The sequence below is a fragment of the Physeter macrocephalus genome, chromosome 14 (genome assembly GCF_002837175.3).
Source record: "Physeter macrocephalus isolate SW-GA chromosome 14, ASM283717v5, whole genome shotgun sequence".
NCBI classification, from domain to species: Eukaryota; Metazoa; Chordata; class Mammalia; order Artiodactyla; family Physeteridae; genus Physeter; species Physeter macrocephalus.
Genome location: NC_041227.1, coordinates 68,035,724 through 68,057,358, shown reverse-complemented (window position 1 = coordinate 68,057,358; position 21,635 = coordinate 68,035,724). Strand labels below are relative to the sequence as shown.

Genomic DNA, 21,635 nt, shown 5'->3' with positions numbered 1-21,635 from the left:
CTTTCCCTCGCCAGCATCTTGGGGGAAATTTCTCAGGATTTTCCTTGATCTTCTCTGTGATTCCCTAATATGGTTCCTGAAGTGTTTTATGCTCTCAGGCTAGCCCACTCTTGAATTTAACAGTTAGTTAAAAATTCCTCGCTTAATGTTTTTACTGGGATATATAGTTTTCATTGACATGTGTCTCAGGTAAGCAAATGATCAGTTACCGTTTTTCCCTGTACACCTCTCTTTGCCCCTAGATTTTCAGTAAGTTTCTTGTTCTATGACTTTATTTCTCTGATGGATTCAAGAAAAGTCATTGATTTTTCACTTTGCCCAGCTTTTTACTTTTCTTTTTTTTAATTGAAGTATAGTTGATTTACAATATTGTGTTAGTTTCAGGTGTACAGCAAGGTGATTCAGTTATATACATATTTTTTTCAGATTCTTTTCCATTATAGGTTATTATAAGATATTGAATATAGTTACCTGTGCAAACAGCAAGTAAATCCTTGTTGTTTGTTGTAAGAATGAGAGCAATCATCTTTTTAGGTTTCTACATCTCCCAAAATATGTAAAAACCAGAAACGTTCAATAATTTTTTTTTATCTCTTACATTTTCTGTGCATCATGTATTCATAAAGAGCCACCTGGAAAAGTTCTAGCTCAGGTTTCTCATGAGGTTCAGTCAGATAGCAGCTATGGCCACAGTTGTCTAAAGGCTTGACTGGAGCTACAGGATCCACTTCTATAATGACTCAAATACATGGCTAACAAGTTGGTTCTGGATGTTGGCAGGATGACTGAGCTTCTCCTCACATAAATCTTTCCAAAAGCCTGCTTGAACTGCTGCAGTATCTTCATAACATGTTAGATGTCCATCCTCCAGAATAAATTATCCTAGAGACTAGGGTAGAGAATGAAATACTTTTATAACCCAGCCTTGGTAATCACACATGGTCACTTTTACTTGCTACTTAGCAACCCTTATTAACTCTTGGGAGTGGACCACACAGGACACAAATAGCAGACTTTGAGGATCATTGGTTATCGCTTGAAGACTGGCTACCACATGCGCTATTTAAAACAGTATTGCAATAGACATTGCTGTAAATGTATCCTAAATATATAACTGGGAGTAAAACTACTGGATCAGAAGATATTCATATCTTCAAGTTTACTAGATAATGCCGAACTTTTCTCCAATGTTTTTATAAAAATATACACTGCCAGCAGCAATGTATGCACCACACCGTTTTGTGTCACGTCTTTACTTTCACCAGATATTGACAGACTTTTCAGGTTTTGCCGTCTCGTAGGTTTATGATTGTATTGTATTTCAATTCCCTAAATACTAATGAGATTTTTATATTTTCATTTTTTTGACATTTAATTTTGTGAACCTGATTTGTGAAATCACTGTTCGATCTTTTGCTTATTTTTCTACTCTTTTTGTTTGTTTGTTTATTTGTTTTTTGTCTTTGGTATTTCCTCTTTTTTTAAAATTGAAATATAGTTGTTTTACGATATTGTGTTAGTTTTGGGTATACAGAATGGTGATTTTTTTTTTGCAGATTATATTGCATTATTGGTTACTATAAGATATTGGGTATAACTCCCTATGCTGTACAGTAAATCTTGTTGCTTATCTACTGAGTTTCTTTTTCCTACTGAGTTTTTAAAATTATTTTATTCCAAAATAATTTTAGACCTACAGAAATTTTAGACTTTTGTGATTCAAATTAGTAAAGAGAGCTTCTTTATAACTTTTACCCATTTTTCCATATATGTCAACATCCTGCATAACTATAGTTCAATTATCAAAAGTAAGGCATGAACACCACTACAATGTAATTTACTGTACTATAGACTATTCAGTTTCACCAGTTCTTCCACTAGCAACTTTTTTTTTTCTGTTTTAGGATTCAACATAGGATCTCAGTTTTCATTTATTTGTCATGTCTCTTTAGTCTACTCCAATTTATGGCAGTTTTTTGTTTGTTTGTTTTTTCACCTTTCATGACCTTTAACATTTTTAAGAGCACTGGCCAGTTATTTTGTAGAATGCTTTACAATTTCGGTTTCCCTGGTATTTTCTCATGATTAGACTGAGTCTGTACAATTTGGCAAGAATACCACAGGGTCGATTTTACTTTCTCAATGTGTCATAACAGCAGGTGCATGATGTGGACATGTCTTATTGCTAGTGACGTTAAACTGATTAAGATTAAGATAGTATCTACCAGGGTTTCTTCACTGTAAAGTTAAGATTTTTTTTTTACCTTTGTAATGAATAAACATCTTGGGGACTAATACTTTGAGACTATACAAATATTTTATTTCTCCTAAAATTTTCAACTACTCTTGTAAGCATCTGGATTCTGCCTGTAACAATCATTGTTGTGGTGCTTTAATGTTGAATTTATATTTCTCTTATTCCTTCTACACTTATTAGTTGGAATTATTCTCTAAGGGAAGTTTAATGTTCTCCCCCATTTATTTACTTATTCAATTATTTTTTATATCAGTTGGACTCGTGGATACCTATTTTATTTTATGAGTTATAATACAATACTGTAAAAAAATTTTTTTTGCTCACATTTTCCCAGTCTTGGCTGTTCGGAGCAGTGTCCCATGTGCACTTGAGAAAAATGTGTATTCTATTGCTGTTGGATGAAATGTTCTATATATGTCTCTTAGGTCCCTTTGGTCTAATGTATGGTTCAAGTCCAATGTTTTCTTTTTTTTCCTTTTTTTTTGGCTGTCCAGCGTGGCCTGTGGGATCTTAGTTCCCCGACCAGGGATCGAACCCACGTCCCCTGCAGTGGAAGTGGGGAATCTTAACCACTGGACTGCCAGGGAAGTCCCAAGTCCAACGTTTTCTTGTTGATTTTCTCTCTAGATGACCTACCCATTGCTGAAAGTGGGGTACTGAAGTCCCTTACAATTATGCTATTGTTGTCTGTTTCTCCCTTCAGATCTGTTAGTGTTTGATTAATATATAGGTGCTTCAATGCTGAGTACATGTATTTTGTGACTGTTATAACCTCTTGATGGATTGGCAAGTTTACCTTTTTTTTTTTTTTTGCGGTACGCGGGCCTCTCACTGTTGTGGCGTCTTCCATTGCGGAGCACAGGCTCCGGATGCGCAGGCTCAGCGGCCATGGCTCACGGGCCTAGCCGCTCCGCGGCATGTGGGATCTTCCCGGACCGGGGCACGAACCCATGTCCCCTGCATCTGCAGGCGGACTCTCAACCACTGCGCCACCAGGGAAGCCCCAACTCATTTATATTTAGAATAATTATTGATATGAAAGGACTTACTACTGCCATCTTATTAATTGTGTTCTGGCTGTTTCGTAGTTCCATTATTTAGTTTTTTTCTCTGTTTCTTTCTGTCTTTGTAAATTGGTGATTTTTTGTGCTGGTATGTTCTGATTTCCCTTTCTTTATCTTTTGTGAATCTACTCTAGGTTTCTGCTTTGTGGTTGTCATGAAACTTACGTAAAACATCTTACAGATAAAACTGATAGGTGGTTTACTTTGATTGCATAAGAAAATTTCACCATTTTGCTCCCCATTTGATATTTTGAGGTCACAAATTTACCTCTTTTTATATTGTATATTCTTTAACAAATTACAGTACTATAGTTATTTTTAATACTTTTGTCCTTAACCATTATACTCTAGTTAAGTTTTTAACATGCTATCTTATGACAGATTAGATTTTTCTAAATCTGTATATTTGCCTTTACCAGTGTGTTATATACTTTTGTACATTTTCATGTTCTAATTAGTGTCTTTTGCTTCTGCCTGAAGAATTTCTTAAAGATTTTCTTGCAAGGCAGATCTAGTACCGATGAACTTTCTCAGCTTTTTTGTTGTTGTTTGGGAAAATCTTATTTCTCCTTCATTTCTGAAGAATAACTTTGCCAAACAGAGTATTCTTGGCTGGCAATTTTAATATTTTGCTATTTTTCTCTCTCTTGGCCTGTAGGTCTTTGCTGAGAAATCTGCTGATAGCCTAATAGGGGTTTCTTTATAGGTTACACTTTTTTTTTCTCTTGCTGCTGTTAGGATTCTCTATTTGTCTTTGATTTTTTGACAGCCTCATTATAATGTGTCTTGAGAAGGTCTTTATGCATTGAGATATATGGTGATCTATTAGGTTTGTAAACTTAGATGGCTAAGTGTCTCCCAAAATTTGTGAAGTTCTCAGCTATTCTTTTTTTTAAGTTAATTTTTCCTGGAGTATAGTTGCTTTCTAATGTTGTGTTAGTTTCTTGCTGTACAGCAAAATGAATCAGTCATACGTATACATATATCCCCTCTTTTTTAGATTTCCTTCCCATTTAGGTCACCACTCAGCTATTCTTTCTATTTATTTATTTGTTTTTTGTTTGTTTGTTTGTTTATGGCTGTCTTTGGGTCTTTATTGCTGTGTGCGGGCTTTCTCTAGTTGAAGTTCTCAGCTATTCTTTTTTTTAAGTTAATTTTTCCTGGAGTATAGTTGCTTTCTAATGTTGTGTTAGTTTCTTGCTGTACAGCAAAATGAATCAGTCATACGTATACATATATCCCCTCTTTTTTAGATTTCCTTCCCATTTAGGTCACCACTCAGCTATTCTTTCTATTTATTTATTTGTTTTTTGTTTGTTTGTTTGTTTGTTTATGGCTGTCTTTGGGTCTTCATTGCTGTGTGCGGGCTTTCTCTAGTTGTGGCGAGCGGGGGCTGCTCTTCATTGCAGTGAGTGAGCTTCTTCTCATCGTCATGGCTTCTCTTGTGCAGCATGGGCTCTAGGCACGCGGGCTTCAGTAGTTGTGGCTCACGGGCTCTAGAGCACAGGCTCAGTAGTTGTGGCGCACGGGCTTAGTTGCTCTGTGGCATGTGGGATCTTCCCGAACCAAGGCTCAAACCCGTGTCCCCTGCATTGGCAGGAGGGTTCTTAACCACTGTGCCACCAGGGATGTCCCTATTCTTTCTTTAAAATGTTCTGCCCTTTTCTTCCTTTCCTCTCAGTATGGAACTCCAACTCTTCTAATATTTATATATTTTTTGAAGTCTCTTAGATCATATAGGCTTTCTTCATTCATTTTCACTCTTTCTGTCTTTATTTTCCTCTGCTTGAGTTATTTCAAAGTTCCTATTCTCTAGCACACTGATTCTATTCTCCATTTGGTCTCTTCTGCTGTAGATGCTCTCTATTGCATTTTCTATTTCATTCATTGAATTTTTCAGCCCCAGAATTTCTGTTTGGATTTTTTTTTTTTAAGATTTCTATCCCTTTGTTAAGTTTCTGATTTTGCTCATACATTGTTTTTCTGATTTTGTTGAATTGTCTTTATGTGTTTTCTTGTATCTCATTGAGTTTCATTAAAACAATTATTTTGAAATCTTTTTCAGATAGGTTGCAAAATTCTGTGCCTTTGATTCAGTTATTAGAGGATTATTATTATCTTTTGCGGGTGACATGTTTTCTTGATTCTTCACATTCCTTGGAGTTTTGCATTGCTGCTTTTGCATTTGAAGTAGCAGACAGCTCCTCAAATCTTTTACTAGTTGCATTTAGGTGGATATACTGTTTATTTGTCCTGTTATATCTGGGGGCTTTCTCTGACCTTGTATGTACAGCCCAGCTCCACAATTCTTGCTCCTTCTTGTGGCAAAATTCTTAAGCTTTTATGCCTTCTCTGATTCTTACAACTCTCCTGGCTGGCTTCTGGGAACTTCCTTTTTTCCTTTCAGAAAGTGGTGCTATAGCTCAAAATTTCCAGAAAGTGGTTTCTCTTGCTCACAGATTCTGGTCTGATTTTTCTGAGCACACTCCATTTACCAGATCTCACTCTTGCCATCACATGCAGGAGTGTGCACACAGCCTGCTGCAGAGTGTGGGGAGGTGTGGGTTTAGCACACGGGACACTGAGAGTACGCATGGGTCCAATGGGGAGATCATCAGGTGAGGTTCTCCCAGAGGCTAATGGCTGAGTTTCCTGCTGAAGTCCTGAGCTTGGTCAGCATGTCCCTTTAATGCCCTTTGATATTCTATCTACCTCTTTCCCAGTGTCCTTTTGCCCCCAGTCATGGAGTTCCGGCTTCAGTATTCTGGGTGCTGCTGGAGAGAAATGGTTTTCTCCAACAATGTCCTGCACAGCCAGGCACTGGGTGCTGGGCACTCACTCACAGCCTCCCATTCTCCTGTGGGAGAGGTTACTGAAGACTGTTTCAGCCCTGTGCTGTGTTGTTCTGGGGGAGCACTGACACTGGGGAAATTCCTCTTACCCTCTCCAGCACATCCAAATTCTTTTTTATTCTCCACGAAGTGCTGGAATCTGCCATATGGATCGCTGAACTTCTACAGGTCTCTCCCATCTGTCCAAGTCAGCACACTTCAGTTTTTCCATGACTATATGCAAGAGGGTGTGTCAGGTTCACTGGCTCCTGCTGGTTCCACAGCCTGTATGGACATCTGTCTCCCTATTGCCAGACAGATGGGCAAGATTCCTCCTGGTTCCCTGGCATGTGGTGCTGTGCCCCATCTCCCACAGAGGTACTTTTGTTTGTGGGTGGATCCAATTATTAGCTGTTAAAAAGGGGGGCAAAAGGAGAGATGTATTCACTCTCATGATGCTGATGGCACTCCTTTAAAATTTACATACAGTAAGACTCAATTTTTGTGGTGTATATTTCTGCAGGTTTTAAAAAATGCATAGAGTTTATACCCACCATCTTAGTTGTGACATAGAACAGTTCTGTCACATCCAAAAATTCTCTTGTGCTTCAGTCTATTTATCCTTGTGCTGATACCATCCTATATTAATTATTTTACTTCATACATAGGAAGACCTGATATATGAAGAATATATCTCCTTCAATTTTTTTCAGTATGTCTTGTGCATTCTTGGTTCTTTGCACTTATACATATGTATACATATAAAAAATTGTTTTCTGATTTGAACTTCATTGAACTGATAGATCATTTTTCCTTTTCTATAAACAAGAGGACTTTTTATTGCTTTGTAGCTGTTATCTTTGTAAGGACATGTTATGCACATTTTATCACTGTGGCAAACTAGTGAGTACACATATTAACTAGATATTAAATGGTAAAAATGCAGACATCAGATGATATTAATCTGTTATGCTAAATGTTTAAATAATCATTTTTTCAGCTACCAGCCAATAGTTGACTACATAGATGCTCAATTTGAGTCCTATCTTCAAGAAGAATTGAAGATTAAGCGTTCCTTTGTTGACTACCATGATTCCCGTATCCACGTGTGCCTTTACTTCATTTCACCTACAGGACATTCTCTGAAATCCCTTGATCTATTAACCATGAAGAACATTGACAGTAAGGTGAGTTTGGTAAATCTATCAACCAATCAAGATTTGAAACTTATTGTGAAATAATACAAATCTTGAAGGCATTTGCACACAGACAACTTGTTATTTTGTAATATGTATATATACCTTTTTTTGGTTGTTAATCTTTAAAGCATTTGTGTTCGTTTCCTAGGGATACCATTGCAAAATAGCACAGACTTAGTGGTCTAAACAACAGAAATTAATTTTCTCACAATTCTGGAGGCTATAAGTTCAAGATCAAGGTGTCGCCGAGTTTCATTTTTTCTGAAACCTCTTTTTAGGTGGCAGATTGCCACTTTCTCACTGCGTCCTCACATGATCTTTCCTTTGTACACACAGCTGATGTCTCTGTGTGTCCAAGTTTCCCCCACTTTTTTTTTTTTTTTGTGGTACGCGGGCCTCCCACTGTTGTGGCCTCTCCCGTTGCGGAGCGCAGGCTCCGGACGCGCAGGCTCAGCGGCCATGGCTCACGGGCCCAGCCTCTCCGCGGCATGTGGGATCTTCCCGGACCGGGGCACGAACCCGTGTCCCCTGCATCGGCAGGCGGACTCTCAACCACTGCGCCACCAGGAAAGCCCCAAGTTTCCCCTTTTTATGAGGACATCAGTGGGATTGGATTAGGGCCTATCTTCATGGGCTTATTTTGACTTAATCACCTCTTTAAAGGTTCGATCTCCAAATACTTTGTGAGATTCTGGGGTTTAGGGTTTTAAGATATGTGTGAGGGAGAAGGGGGAGACATATTCAGCCCATAGTAGCATTTGATACATTTCAACCTTTCTTCCTTTCCGGAGAAATTTAATTAGAATGTGTATCAGTTAGGAAAATGAGACACAGGTTTTAAAAAATTTAATAAAATTTAAAATTTATCATGCGAAGTGAAGTAAGTCAGACAGAGAAAGGCAAATATCATATGATATCACCTCTATGCAGAATCTAAATAAAAATTGATACAAATGAACTTACAAAATAGAAACAGACAGACTTAGAGAACAGAATTTATGGTTACCAGAGGGGAAGGGTGCGGGGGAGGGATAGATTGGGAGTCTGGGATTGACACGTACACACTGCTATGTTTAAAAGATAACCAACAAGGACCTACTGTATAGCACAGGGAACTCTGCTCAATATTCTGTAATTACCTAAATGGGAAAAGAATTTGAAAAAGAATAGATACATGTATGTGTATAACTGAATCACTTTTCTGTACACCAGAAATGAACACAACATTGTTAATCAACTATGCTCCAATCTAAAATAAAAATTTTAAAAACTTTTTTAAAATTTAGGGGTTTTGTGATTAAATCATAATTCAGATCATGGTCATTTACCTGTAGTTTTGAAATAGAATTTACTCTATAGTACTATAAAATAATGCCATTAACGTTTACCTGGTACCACTGATGGTGTGAAACATGAAGATTTCATGATCCTGGCTACTGGTTCTGTCAGAGAAAATTCATAATATATATAATTATTTTTTCCAACAGAGAGCAAATATACATATGAAAGAACTTGTTACGTCATGAGATTCTTTTCTGCATTCAGCCCTGATAAAACATACTGTCTTCAACTTTATTCAGTTGAAGGGAGGAAGAGTTCTAAAATTGCGTTCCCTTTATCAAAGAAGGCCTGACCTTTGCTACGTATTATTCAAACTGGAAAGAAACGTTGTACTTAATCTAAGTCACCAGGTAGTTGAAAGAAGTTAGATTTCTAGTTAAAATTAAGAGCTGTCTCAATTTCTCGATTAGTAGTATATTCAATACTCAAGGACACACAGTTTTATTTTTAATTTTATGGGCAGCTATAATCATCAAGCCATTTCCAGATACAGGAAGTTGCTAATTTTTGCAAAGACCATTGCATAAAGGGTTGGGCAAGGGTGTGTGTCTGTCTGTTGTCTTCTCTTACTGGTTTCTCAGCTCTCCTTGCAATAAGTGACTTTTGTTCCTTAAATATGAACACCTGAGGAATTATTGACATGAAGCATTTTCATTTCTCATGTGATAATGATTTACTATCACTGGAGGATATCTTTTCCCAGCTTTCTCACTAATACAACCCAAGACATTTATGTTAGTCTTGAATCTACCATAGCAGTTTTCTGCTTTTTACTATGGAAGCTATTATTCAAGATTTTAAAATCAGACAAAATTTTGAACATCTACGTTATAATATTGAAGCCCTAGATTTTCACAAGGATTTTTTTAAAAATGTACTTTGAGGAACCTAAAAGAAAAGCAATAGACCTAAAACTGACTTTTATGCATTTATAGTGGATCACAGAACTTAACGTTGTGTAGCTATGATTTAACAGTAATGATTTATTTTAACAGTAATAAAACATATTTTGGCATTTTATATTGTTATTTTCTACAAAGTTTAATTATTAAGATGTAAATTCATTGAGAAGGAATGATCATATTGTAGAGCTAGGAAGAAAATTTTATGTATAAAATTTCAACTTCAAATATGCAATGTGAAATCATTTCTTTTTACAAATTACAAATGGACTTTTTTGTTAGCGAGGTGCTATACACACACATATACACACTGAGCTTTTAAAGTATAGTAAAAAAAAGTCTACTATTTTTAGGTGGTCTTTGGAAAGCACAAGCAGATCTACCTGCAAGGTCAACTAGGTAGAACAAGATTCTACCTAGAAAATGGGACAGTGATTAAAATGGATTTATGGAGAAGATGATGCAAATGAATGACAGGTAGAAGGACAAAGTTGATCTGTTCTATCATTTTGATGAAAGGTCTCTTTTGACTTTTTAATACTCAGTTTAGTAAGAAATCAAATTAATAATGAAATCAAATTGATCATACTTCATTTTGCTACATACATTTTACTAACTCCAGATGTGTCGGAAGTGTAAGAAAGTTTGAGAAGAGAAAGAAAATTGAGATTTCTAAACCTGAATTCTGATTAAAGATTAATCTTCAAAAGTACTGATGATTTTGGAAAGTAATTCTGTGAAGAAGTCATGATAGCCAGTGATTATCTAGTTATGAAAATTTATTGTCAGAGATTGAGGTTTTGTCTGTAAATATAACAAATTAATAACAAATCCTCAATGGTGAGATTTTGTTTGCTTCTTTCTTAATAGGTGAACATTATACCACTGATTGCCAAAGCAGATACAATTTCTAAAAATGATTTACAGAAATTTAAGTGTAAGATAATGAGTGAATTGATTAGTAATGGCATCCAGATATACCAGCTCCCAACAGATGATGAAGCTACCACGCACGTGAACACCTCAATGAATGTAAGCTTTTAACTACTGAATATCAGTTCTATTTGACAGGTGGGAATGAAAGTATAATTTATAAGTAACAATATTAGTAATATAGTGTCACTTGTATCTGACAAAGATACTATAAATACGATATTTTCTTCCCAAAAGCCAGTGTGGGAAAATGTTTCACTTTCTTGATTTTGAAAAATGTTTGCTGATAATCAATTCTTTTAAAAAGCGTTTTATTGAGATATAGTTCACATACCATGTGACTCACCAGTTAGAATATACAATTTAGTGAGTTTTAGTCTATTCACAATGTGTGCAACCATCACCACAACCAAATTTAGGACATTTTTATTTCTCAAAAAGAAATCCCATACTCTTCAGCTTTTTTCACCTACTACCTGTCAGCCCTCCTCTCCACCAACCCTAGGAAACCACTAATCAACTTCTTTCTCTTCAGATTTCTCTGTTCTGGACATATCATATGAATGGAATTATATAATATTTGGTCTTTTCATGTTTTTATTGGCTATTAATATGTCTTCCCAAGAGAAAAATTTACTCAGACCCTTTGTCTATTTTTAATTGAGCTTTTGTCTTTTTATTATTGAGTTGTAAGAGTTCTTTATATATTCTGGATACAAGTTGCTTATGAGATACATGATTTGCAAATATTTCTCCCAATCTGTTGGTCTTTCCATTTTATTTTTGGTGTGCTTTGAAACGCAAACTTTTTAATATTGATGAAGTCCAGTTTATTTATTTTTGTTGTTACTTATGCTTTTGATGTCATATCTAAGAATGTTTTGTCAAATCCAAGGTAATAAAGATTTACTTATAAGTTTTCTTCTAAGAGGTTTTAAAATTGTGGTAAAATACACATAACCTGAAATTTACCATCTTAAACCTTTTTTTAAAAAATAAATTTATTTATTTTACTTATTTATTTTTGGCTGTGTTGGGTCTTTGTTGCTGCGCGCGGGGCTTTCTCCAGTTGCGGTGAGCGGGGGCTACTCTTCGTCGCGGTGCGTGGGCTTCTCATTGCGGGGGCTTCTCTCGTTGTGGAGCACGGGCTCTAGGCGCGCGGGCTTCAGTAGTTGCAGCGCGTGGGCTCAGTAGTTGTGACTCGCGGGCTCTAGAGCACAGGCTCAGTAGCTGTGGCGCACGGTCCTAGTTGCTCCACGGCATGTGGTATCCTCCCGGACCAGGGATCGAACCTGTGTCCCCTGCATTGGCAGGCGGACTCCCAACCACTGCACCACCAGGGAGGCCCCCATCTTAAACCTTTTAAAGCCCACAGCTGAGTGGCATTATACGTTCACAATGTTGTGCTACTATCATTGCCACCATCTATATCCATAGAACTCTTTTCATCTTCAAAAACTGAAGCTCTGTAATAAACAATAATTCCCCATTACTCCTTCCCTCAGCCCTATGAATTTGACTACTCAAGGTACTTCTAGTAGATGGAAATATATAATATTTGCCCTTTTATACCTGTACAAATATTTATTTGAGTCCCTGCTTTCAATTCCCTTGGGTAATGCCAAGAAGTGGAATTGCTGGATTGTATGGTAATTCTACATTTAATTTCTTGAGGAACTGCCATACTGTTTTCCCTAGTGGCTGCACTATTTTACATTCCCACCAAAAGTGTACAAGGATTCCAATTTATCCACATTCATACCAACACTCGTTACTTTGTTTTTTTAAAAAAAATAATAGTTTATATTAATGAATGTGAGGTGGTATCTCATTGTGGTTTTGATTTGCATTTCCCTGATGATTAGTGATGTTGAGCACCTTTTAATGTGCCTGTTGGCCATCTGCATGTCTTCTTTGAAAAAATGTCTATTGAGGTCTTCTGCCCTTTTTAAAAATTGGGTTGTTTGCTTTTTTTTGATGTTGAGTTGTATGAGCTGTTTATATATTTTAGGTATTAACCCCTTATTAGATATATCATTTGCAAATATATTTTTTAATTCAGTAGGTTGTCTTTTCATTTTGTTGATGGTTTCCTCTGATGTGCAAAAGATTTTAAATTAAATTAGATCCCATTTGTTTATTTTTTTTTTGCTTTTGTATCCTCTGCCTGAGGGGAAAGATCCAAAAAAATATTGTGACCACTTATGTCAAAGAGTGTTCTATGTTCTCTTTTAGGAGTTTTATGGTTTCTGGTCTTACCTTTAGGTCTTTAATCAATTTTGTGTTTTTTTTTTATATCTTATGAGAAAAGGTTCTAATTTCATTCCTGTACATGTAGCTGTGTAGTTATCATGTAGTTATCCCAGCACCACTTATTGAAGAGACTGTCTTTTCCGCATTGTATATTTTTCTCTCCTTTGTCATAGATTAATTGGCCATATGTGTGTAGTTTTATAACTGGGCTCTCTGTTTTATTCCATTGATCTACATGTCTGTTTTTGTGCTAGTACCATACTATTTTGACACTGTAGTTTTATAGTATAGTCTGAAGTCAGGGAGTGTGATACCTCCAGTTTTGTTCTTTTTTCTCAAGATCGCTTTGGCTATTCAAGGATTTTGTGGTACCATACAATTTTATTATTATTTTTTCTGGTTCTGTGGAAAATGTCATGTGTATTTTGATAGGGGTTGCATTAAATCTACGGGTTAATTTGGGTAGTATGGACATTTTAACATTATTAATTCTTCCAACCCATGATCGTGGTATATTTTTTTAACTAATTGGTATCATCTTCATATTCCTTCACCAACGTCTTATATTTTTCAGAGTATAGGTCTTTCACCTCCTCTTTTAAGCCAATTCTAGGTATTTTATTCATTTTGATGTGATTTTAAACAGGATTGTTTTCATGCTTTCTCTTTTTGATAGTTCATTATCAGTGTATAGAAAAGCAACAGAAATCTGTATATTAACATTTTTATGCAACTTTATTGAATTCATTTATTAGTTCCAATAGTTTTCTGGTAGAGGTTTAAATGTTTTCTGTATATAGTATCATGTCATCTGCAAATACTGACAGTTTTACTTCTTCCCTTCCAATTTGGATGCCTTTTATTTATTTTTGTTCTCTGACTGCTGTGGCTAGGACTTCCAATATTATGTTAAATAGAAGTGGTGATAGTGGGCATCCTTGTCTTGTTATTGATTTTAGAGGAAAAGCTTTCAGTTTTCAACGTTAAGTATGATTTTACCTGTGGGTTTGTCATAAATGGCATCTATTATGTTGAGATATGTTCCCTCTACACCAACACCGATGAGAGCTTTTATCATGAATGAATGTTGAATTTTGTCAAATGCTTTTTCTACAGTTATTGAGATGATCATGAGATTTTATCCCTTGATTTGTTAATATGGTGTGTCACACTGATTGATTTGCAGATATTGAGCCATCCTTGCATCCCTGGAATAAATCAGACTTGATCATGGTTTATGATTCTTCTTATATATTGTTGAATTTGGTTTCCTAATATTTTGTTGAGGATTTTTGTACCTATATACATCTAAGATGTTGGCCTGTCATTTTCTTTCTTTCTTTTTTTTTTTTTTTTTTTTTTGCTGTGTCTTTGGTTTTAGTATCAGAGTAATGGTAGAGTCATAGAATGAATTTGGGAGTGTTCCCTCTTCTTCAGTTTTTTGGAGTAGCTTGAGAAAGATAGGTATTAGCTCTTCTTTATATGTTTATTAGAATTCCCATATGAGGCTGTCTGGTCCTGGATTTTTGTTTGCTAGGAGTTTTCTGATTACTGATTCAATTTCACTACTAAATATTGGTCTGTTCAGATTATATATTTCTTCCTGGTTCAGTTTTGGGAGATTATATTTTTCTAGGAATTTATCCATTTTTCTAGGTTGTCCAATTTATTGGCTTATAATTATTCATAGTATTCTCTTTTTTTTAATTTTTTTTTCATAGTATTCTCTTATGATTTTTAAATTTCTGTAATATTCATTGTAATTTCTCCTCTTTCACTTATTATTTTGTTTATTTGGGTCCTCTCTCTCTCTTTTTTAAATTCAACCTGGCTAAAGGCTTGTCAATTTTGTTTACCTTTTTAAAAAACAAGCTTTCCATGACTAGGGTCACAAAGATGGTTCAACATAAGCATATCAATCAATGTGATACACCATGTACACCATACAAAACCATATGAGCATCTCAATAGATGCAGAAGAAAGCATTTGATAAAATTCAACATCCATTCATGATAAAAACCCTTACGAAAGTGGGTATAAAGGGAATGTACCTCAACATAATAAAAGCTATTTATGACAAACCCACAGCCAATATACTACTCAACAGTGAGAAGCTAAAGCCTTCTTGCTAAAATCTGGAACGAGACAAGGATGCGCACTCTCATCACTTCTATTCAACATAATATTGGATGTCCTAGCCACAGCAATCAGACGGGAAAAAGAAATAAAAGGTATTTAAATCAGTAGGGAATAGATAAAATTGTCATTATATGCAGGTGACATGATACTATATATAGAAAACCCAAAAGACTCCACACGGAAACTACTAGAACTGATAAATGAATTCAGCAAGGTAGAAGGATCCAAGATTAACATACAAAAATCAGTTGCCTTTCTTTATTTTAACCCCAAATAGTTTATTTTATTTTTTATACTTTATTGAAGTATGGTTGATCTACAATGTTGTGTTAATTTCTGCTGTACAACAAAGTGATTCAGTTATATATGTATATATATATATACATATATATATATTCTTTTTCATTATGGTCTATCACAGGATATTGAATATAGTTCCCTGTGCTATACAGTAAGATCTTGTTGTTTATCCATCCTATATATACTAGTTTGTATCTGCTAATCCAAAACTCCCATTCCTTCTCTCCCCCAATCCCCACCTCCTGGCAACCACAAGTCTGTTCTCTATGTCTGTGAGTCTGTTTCTGTTTCATTGATATGTACATTTGTGTCATATAACTTTCAGTTATAAAATAAATAAGTCCTGGGGATGTGGTGTACAACATAGTGACTGTAGTTAATAGTACTGTATTGTATATTTGAAAGTTGCTAAGAGAGTAGATTTAAAAAGATCTCAACACAAGAAAAAAAATTGTAACTGTGTGGTGATGGATGTTAACTAGACTTACTGTGGTGGTCATTTTACAATATATACAAATACCAAATCATTATGTTGTACATCAGAAACTAATATAATATGTCAACTATATCCCAATTAAAAAATATTTTAAAAAATATCATCTGAGAACAGATAGTTTTACTTATTCTTTTCTGATTTGCATTCCTTTTTTTCTTTTTAAATTTTCTTTTCCATTTTCTATATAGTATTATTTATTAATATGATTTATGTTATATTTCAATTAACTAATTATTAGTTTTCTTAATTTTGTCTTTTAGCTTTCATAGTGGAGTTAAAAGTGATTTGCTTATTGTGTTTCAGGGTAAAGATAATGTGAGAAAAATTATATGTCTACCCAAAACTGTTTTCTTTGTATTCCCCACAGTAGAATGCCTTGCTTTAGGCTGTACTCAGTAGGTAGTTTTCAATTGTGTTCATGATCTTGCACAAATGCTTACAGAAATTAATTTGCACATATTTAATGTGAAGTCATAAAATCTGAGGCAGGATAAATCACTTGTTTGAATAAACTTATGATGATATTATTGTCTCGGTTATTTCCATAACAGAAATAAGATTAACAAAGTAAGTCATATTGGTATAAGGAAACATGATTAAAATTATACTTACTTTCTAGGGACTCTTACCTTTTGCTGTAGTAGGAAGTATGGATGAAGTGAAAGTTGGAAAAAGAATGGTCAGAGGCCGTCAGTACCCTTGGGGAGTTTTACAAGGTAAATGTAACAAAGATGCGCAGGCTTGCTCTGGAATGATTATGCTTAAATATATATATAATTATAAAAATTATATAAACTATAACTATAAATATATAAAACAAAATATTTTAACTTGAGTAAATATTGGTAACTCTCGCTAAACAGCAAATTAATAGTTACTGATAAGGAGCACAGATTCTGTTTCATTTAAGATAATGCTTATTTTGATTGTAAATCTATTCTCACGGGAGTTTTCTGGATGGTGCTTTAGGCAGAAGTTCAGAAACTGGGCAGAACCTCCTCATTTCCCCCTATCTGCCATATGCAGATTATCTCTCTATGCATAAACCATCACATTCAGAATGTTGGAAAGTTCTTTGAACAAAAGAACTCTGAACAACACAGAAGCATAAATATTGGTACTTGAAACATGTTATATAAGTTAATTGCTACCTAATTTATAAAGCATTTAAAAGTGGTCACTATAAAAAAGGATGGAAAACCATTTTAAAGATAAAGTAATAGGGCTTCCCTGGTGGCGCAGTGGTTGAGAGTCCGCCTGCCGATGCAGGGGACACGGGTTCGTGCCCCGGTCCGGGAGGATCCCACATGCCGCGGAGCGGCTGGGCCCGTGAGCCATGGCCGCTGAGCCTGCGCGTCCGGAGCTTGTGCTCCGCAACCGGAGAGGCCACAACAGTGAGAGGCCCGCGTACCGCAAAAAAAAATAAAAAAAATAAAGTAATACAATTCATTTTTGGATAAATTACACCTAGACATTTATATTAGTTATCTAGCATCATGATGAGTTAGAATAATGTAATAGCAGTCATTTATTGTCTGATTCGTATACTTGTGATACTAATTATTGGGGACTAGTTTCCAAATGTTATTTTCAGTTAATATATTACAAATTTTTAAATTTATGAAATGTACTTAAAAACAACATATTTTAATGAATATTACATTTGGTTACAATATCATACACAATGCACAAAGTATTGTGCTCAGTCTTTTGGATATGACGGAGTAGAGAGCCATGTGAATTTATTGAGTGATTTTGAAAATTGACTAATTCATTCTCATAAATATGGTGTATAAATATAGTTTAATAACTAAATCATGCATAGTTGTTAAGACCTTTATGTTAGCAGGATTTACTTTAATAAAATTATTTACTTTAATGAAATTATATTCTTTTTTAGTGCTCTGTAAAATACCTTGAGAATATTCATTTGAAAAATACTAACATAATTATTAATGAAAGTTTATGCCATCTACTCATATTACATGTTATTTCAGTGTTTCCTATTTATTCTTTGGCTAATAAATTTCAAGCAAATTTCCTGGTCTATAAATAAACTCTACCTATAATTGGTATGTACCATACAACCATAGTTACATGGTTAAAAGAATTATAGCTATTAATCTGAACGGTCTCTTAGCTCATTCAAGAATACTTAGAAAGTGATAGGGATTGATAATAAGCAATGTGGCTTTATTATTTTTCTGCCTAGTGGAAAATGAAAATCACTGTGACTTTGTTAAGCTCCGGGATGTGCTTCTTTTTACAAACATGGAAGACTTGAAAGAACAAACCCACACTTGGCACTATGAACGTTATAGGTGCAGCAAACTTCAGAAAATGGGATTTACTGATGTGGGTCCAGACAACCAGCCAGTTAGGTGAGTGGAGATCTTGCTCAAACAAGATGACGGGTGACTTAGAAATCCCCTACAACGATGAGATATGATTATTTTGGAATGAGAATAGCTGTACTTCTCACATCCTAAATTTTGTGGGTTTTCATCATCTTCAGACTTAGATGGAGAGTTAGTAGGAGCAACATAATGCGAGGGCTCGTTTATATGCATCCAATATGTGTATGTGCTGAAATGTGTATCCAAAAGAAAAAGTAGATTTTATATGGAACAGAAGCTCAGGAAAGAGATTTGCAAATATTAGTAAAAATTGGTGTAAGATGGCAAAGGGTATTGAAAAGGATGGCAAAGGATATTGAGGATTGGATGGAGGAAAGAGGAAAAGCAGCAGTGTAATGTCATGGCGTTGTCTAATCCAAGTTCATGTGCAGGACACACAGCGAGGCCAAACAAACCGAAACATTGGAGTTTGGAGCAGAGAAAGGTTTATCACAAGGACCTTGCAAGGAGAATGGGTGGATCATGCTCAAAAGACCTGAACTCTCTGATGGGTTTCAGGGAAGAAGTTTTTACAGGCAAAATTTGTGGGGGAGGGCTGTAGGGTGTGTAACCCTCCTCTGATTGGTTGATGGTGAAGTAACAGGGTGATGTTCAGTCATCAGTCTTCTGGTTCCTACCAGTCTGGGTCTACCTGCTTGTGCTCAGCGTGAAATTATCATCCTCCACCTGGGTAGGCACGTTAGTTCCTGTAGAAGAACTCAAGAGATCTGTATCAGATTGTCATACACACAGTCCCGCCCCTGCCCCAGGAGGAACCAGGTCCAGGACCCCATGCTGCACTATTGTTTCTGCATTCCCTCACTCTCCTCCCAGTAACTGTTTGAATCTGCCCTTTGGAACTCAGGGAAGGTCTAGGAGGCAGAAAGCCTTTTTCCCACACACAAGAAAGGGGGTACACAGAAAGGCTTTTATGCCTGGTTTCAATCTCCCCTTTTCTTTGATATTCCTCAATCTTGAGGGGAACAGGTGTTGGACAAGAAAGGGAATAACATTTTGAATGGAGAGCTCAATCGTAAACTTGGCAGAGGAACTAGGTTTCCGGGGGAATCAGTTTCAATGGAAGTCAAGTGAAAATAGTTTGAGAGCAGGTGTACTTAGCTATATTGAGGAGGAATAGGATTTGTGCTGCAGAAGGATGACAGTGTAGAACAATCCAGTTATATTAGTTGCAGTACTTTGAAGGCAACCAGAATTGAACTGGCTATCTTAAATGCATTATATTTTGAAAGACGCCTGGCCTTATTTTAATTATTTTGAGAACCTCATAAATTAGATGTTTCCCCAAATTTTGTTGTCAAAAATGTGAAGAAGTGTGATATAATAAAAAGTGGTAGGAGAAACAAAACATATTTTAAGTGTTTCAAAATGTGAGTACTTACTATATATACACTCTCTATACTTATATTCAATATGGCACCTCACTTTTTTACATCTCGTGATATAGAAATTTTCATTTCTATACATGAGAGAATATTGGTAAATGTCCTTATATGTGACATAACAATATATATATGTATTTTATTGAAGTATAGTTGATTTACAATGTTGTGTTAATTTCTGCTGTATAGCAAAGTGATTCAGATATATATATAGATATAGATATATTCTTTTTCATATTCTTTTCCATTATGGTTTATCACAGGTTATTGAATATAGTTCCCTGTACTATACAGTAGGACCCTGTTGTTTATCCATTCTATATATAATAGTTTGCATCTGCTAATCCCAAACTCCCAATCCATCCCTCCCCTCCCCCCTCCCCCTTGGCAACCACAAGTCTGTTCTCTATGTCTGGGAATTCCCTGTGCTATATAGTAGGACCTTGTTGTTTATTCATTCTATATATAATAGTTTGCATCTGCTAATCCCAAACTCCCAATCCATCCCTCCCCTCCCCCCTCCCCCTTGGCAACCACAAGTCTGTTCTCTATGTCTGGGAATCTGTTTCTATTTCATAGATAAGTTCATTTGTGTCATATTTTAGATTCCACATATAAGTGATACCATATGGTATTTGTCTTTCTCTTTTTGACTTACTCCACTTAGTATGATAATTTCTAGGTCTGTCCATGTTGCTGCAAATGGCATTATTTCATTCTTTTTTATGGCTGAGTAGTATTCCATTGTATATATGTACTACCTCTTCTTTATCCATTCTTCTGTTGATGAACATTTAGGTTGTTTCCATGTCTTGGCTCTTGTGAATAGTGCTGCTATGAACACAGGGGTGCATGTATCTTTTTGAATTATAGTTTTGTCTGGATATATGCTCAGAAGTGGGATTGCTGGATCATATAGCAACACTATTTTCAGTTTTTTGAGGCATGTCCATACTGTTTTCCATAGTGACTGTACCAATTTACTTTCCCACCAACAGTGTAGGAGGGTTCCCTTTTCCCCATACCCTCCCCAGCCTTTGTTATTTGTAGATTTTTTAAATGATAGCTATTCTAACCGGTGTGAGGTGGTACCTCATTGCAGTTTTGATTTGCATTTCTCTAATAATTAGGGATGCTGAGCATCTTTTCATGTGCCTGTTGGCCATCTGTATATCTTCTTTTGGAGAAGTGACTATTTAGGTCTTCTGCCTGTTTTTCGATTGGGTTGTTTGGTTTTTTTATTGTTGAGTTGTATGAGCTACTTATATTAATAAACAATATATATTTTTACATGTTTATTTATATTAACATTTTAATATAAAAGTAACACAAATTTCTTTTCAGTTTTCAAGAGATCTATGAAGCCAAAAGGCAGGATTTCTTGGATCAATGTCAGAGGGATGAAGAAGAGTTGAAACAGAAGTTTATGCAGAGAGTAAAGGAAAAAGAAACAGCATTTAAAGAAGCTGAAAAAGAGGCAAGTCCTGCTAGTTTGATATAATTTGTATTCAAGTTTAGGTGTCCTATTAAGTTGGAGGTTTTCATCTCGAGAGTTTAGATGATTTTGTTGGAGGATACTTGCTATTCTTCAAAAAGTAGCTCTTTACCATATAGGTTTTGGATACAACCTTTAAAAATTTGCCATCTGTAATCTTATTTTTTTCTAGAGCATTTGGAGAATTTACTTTTTAAATTTTTTAAACTGAAGTATAATTTGACTTACAATATATCAGTTTTGGGTATACAACAGTGACTGATTTTTTTTAAATTTATTTATTTTATTTTATTATTTTTATTTTGGGCTGTGTTGGGTCTTCGTTGCTGCACGCGGGCTTTCTCTAGTTGCGGCGAGAGGGGGCTACTCTTCGTTACGGTGCGTGGGCTTCCCATTGTGGTGGCTTCTTGTTGCGGAGCACGGGCTCTAGGTGTACGGGCTTCACTAGTTGTGGCACAGAGGCTCAGTAGTTGTGGCTCGCAGGCTGTAGAGCACAGGCTCAGTAGTTGTGGCGCACGGGCTTAGTTGCTCTGCGGCATGTAGGATCTTCCCCGACCAGGGCTCGAACCCGTGTCCCCTGCATTGGCAGGCGGATTCTTAACCACTGCGCCACCAGGGAAGCCCCTGA

General features: G+C 35.7%; 1 protein-coding gene across 1 annotated transcript in view; it reads left to right on the top strand.

Moving 5' to 3' along the window:
* The window catches only part of SEPTIN14 (septin 14), a 41,753-nt gene that overhangs the window by 14,189 nt on the left and 5,929 nt on the right, over positions 1-21,635 (top strand). The window contains exons 5-9 of the mRNA XM_007115147.1: positions 7,153-7,339; positions 10,465-10,626; positions 16,336-16,432; positions 17,929-18,097; positions 20,857-20,989. Of these exons, the coding sequence (XP_007115209.1) occupies positions 7,153-7,339; positions 10,465-10,626; positions 16,336-16,432; positions 17,929-18,097; positions 20,857-20,989 (748 nt within the window). The remainder of the gene's footprint in view (positions 1-7,152; positions 7,340-10,464; positions 10,627-16,335; positions 16,433-17,928; positions 18,098-20,856; positions 20,990-21,635) is intronic.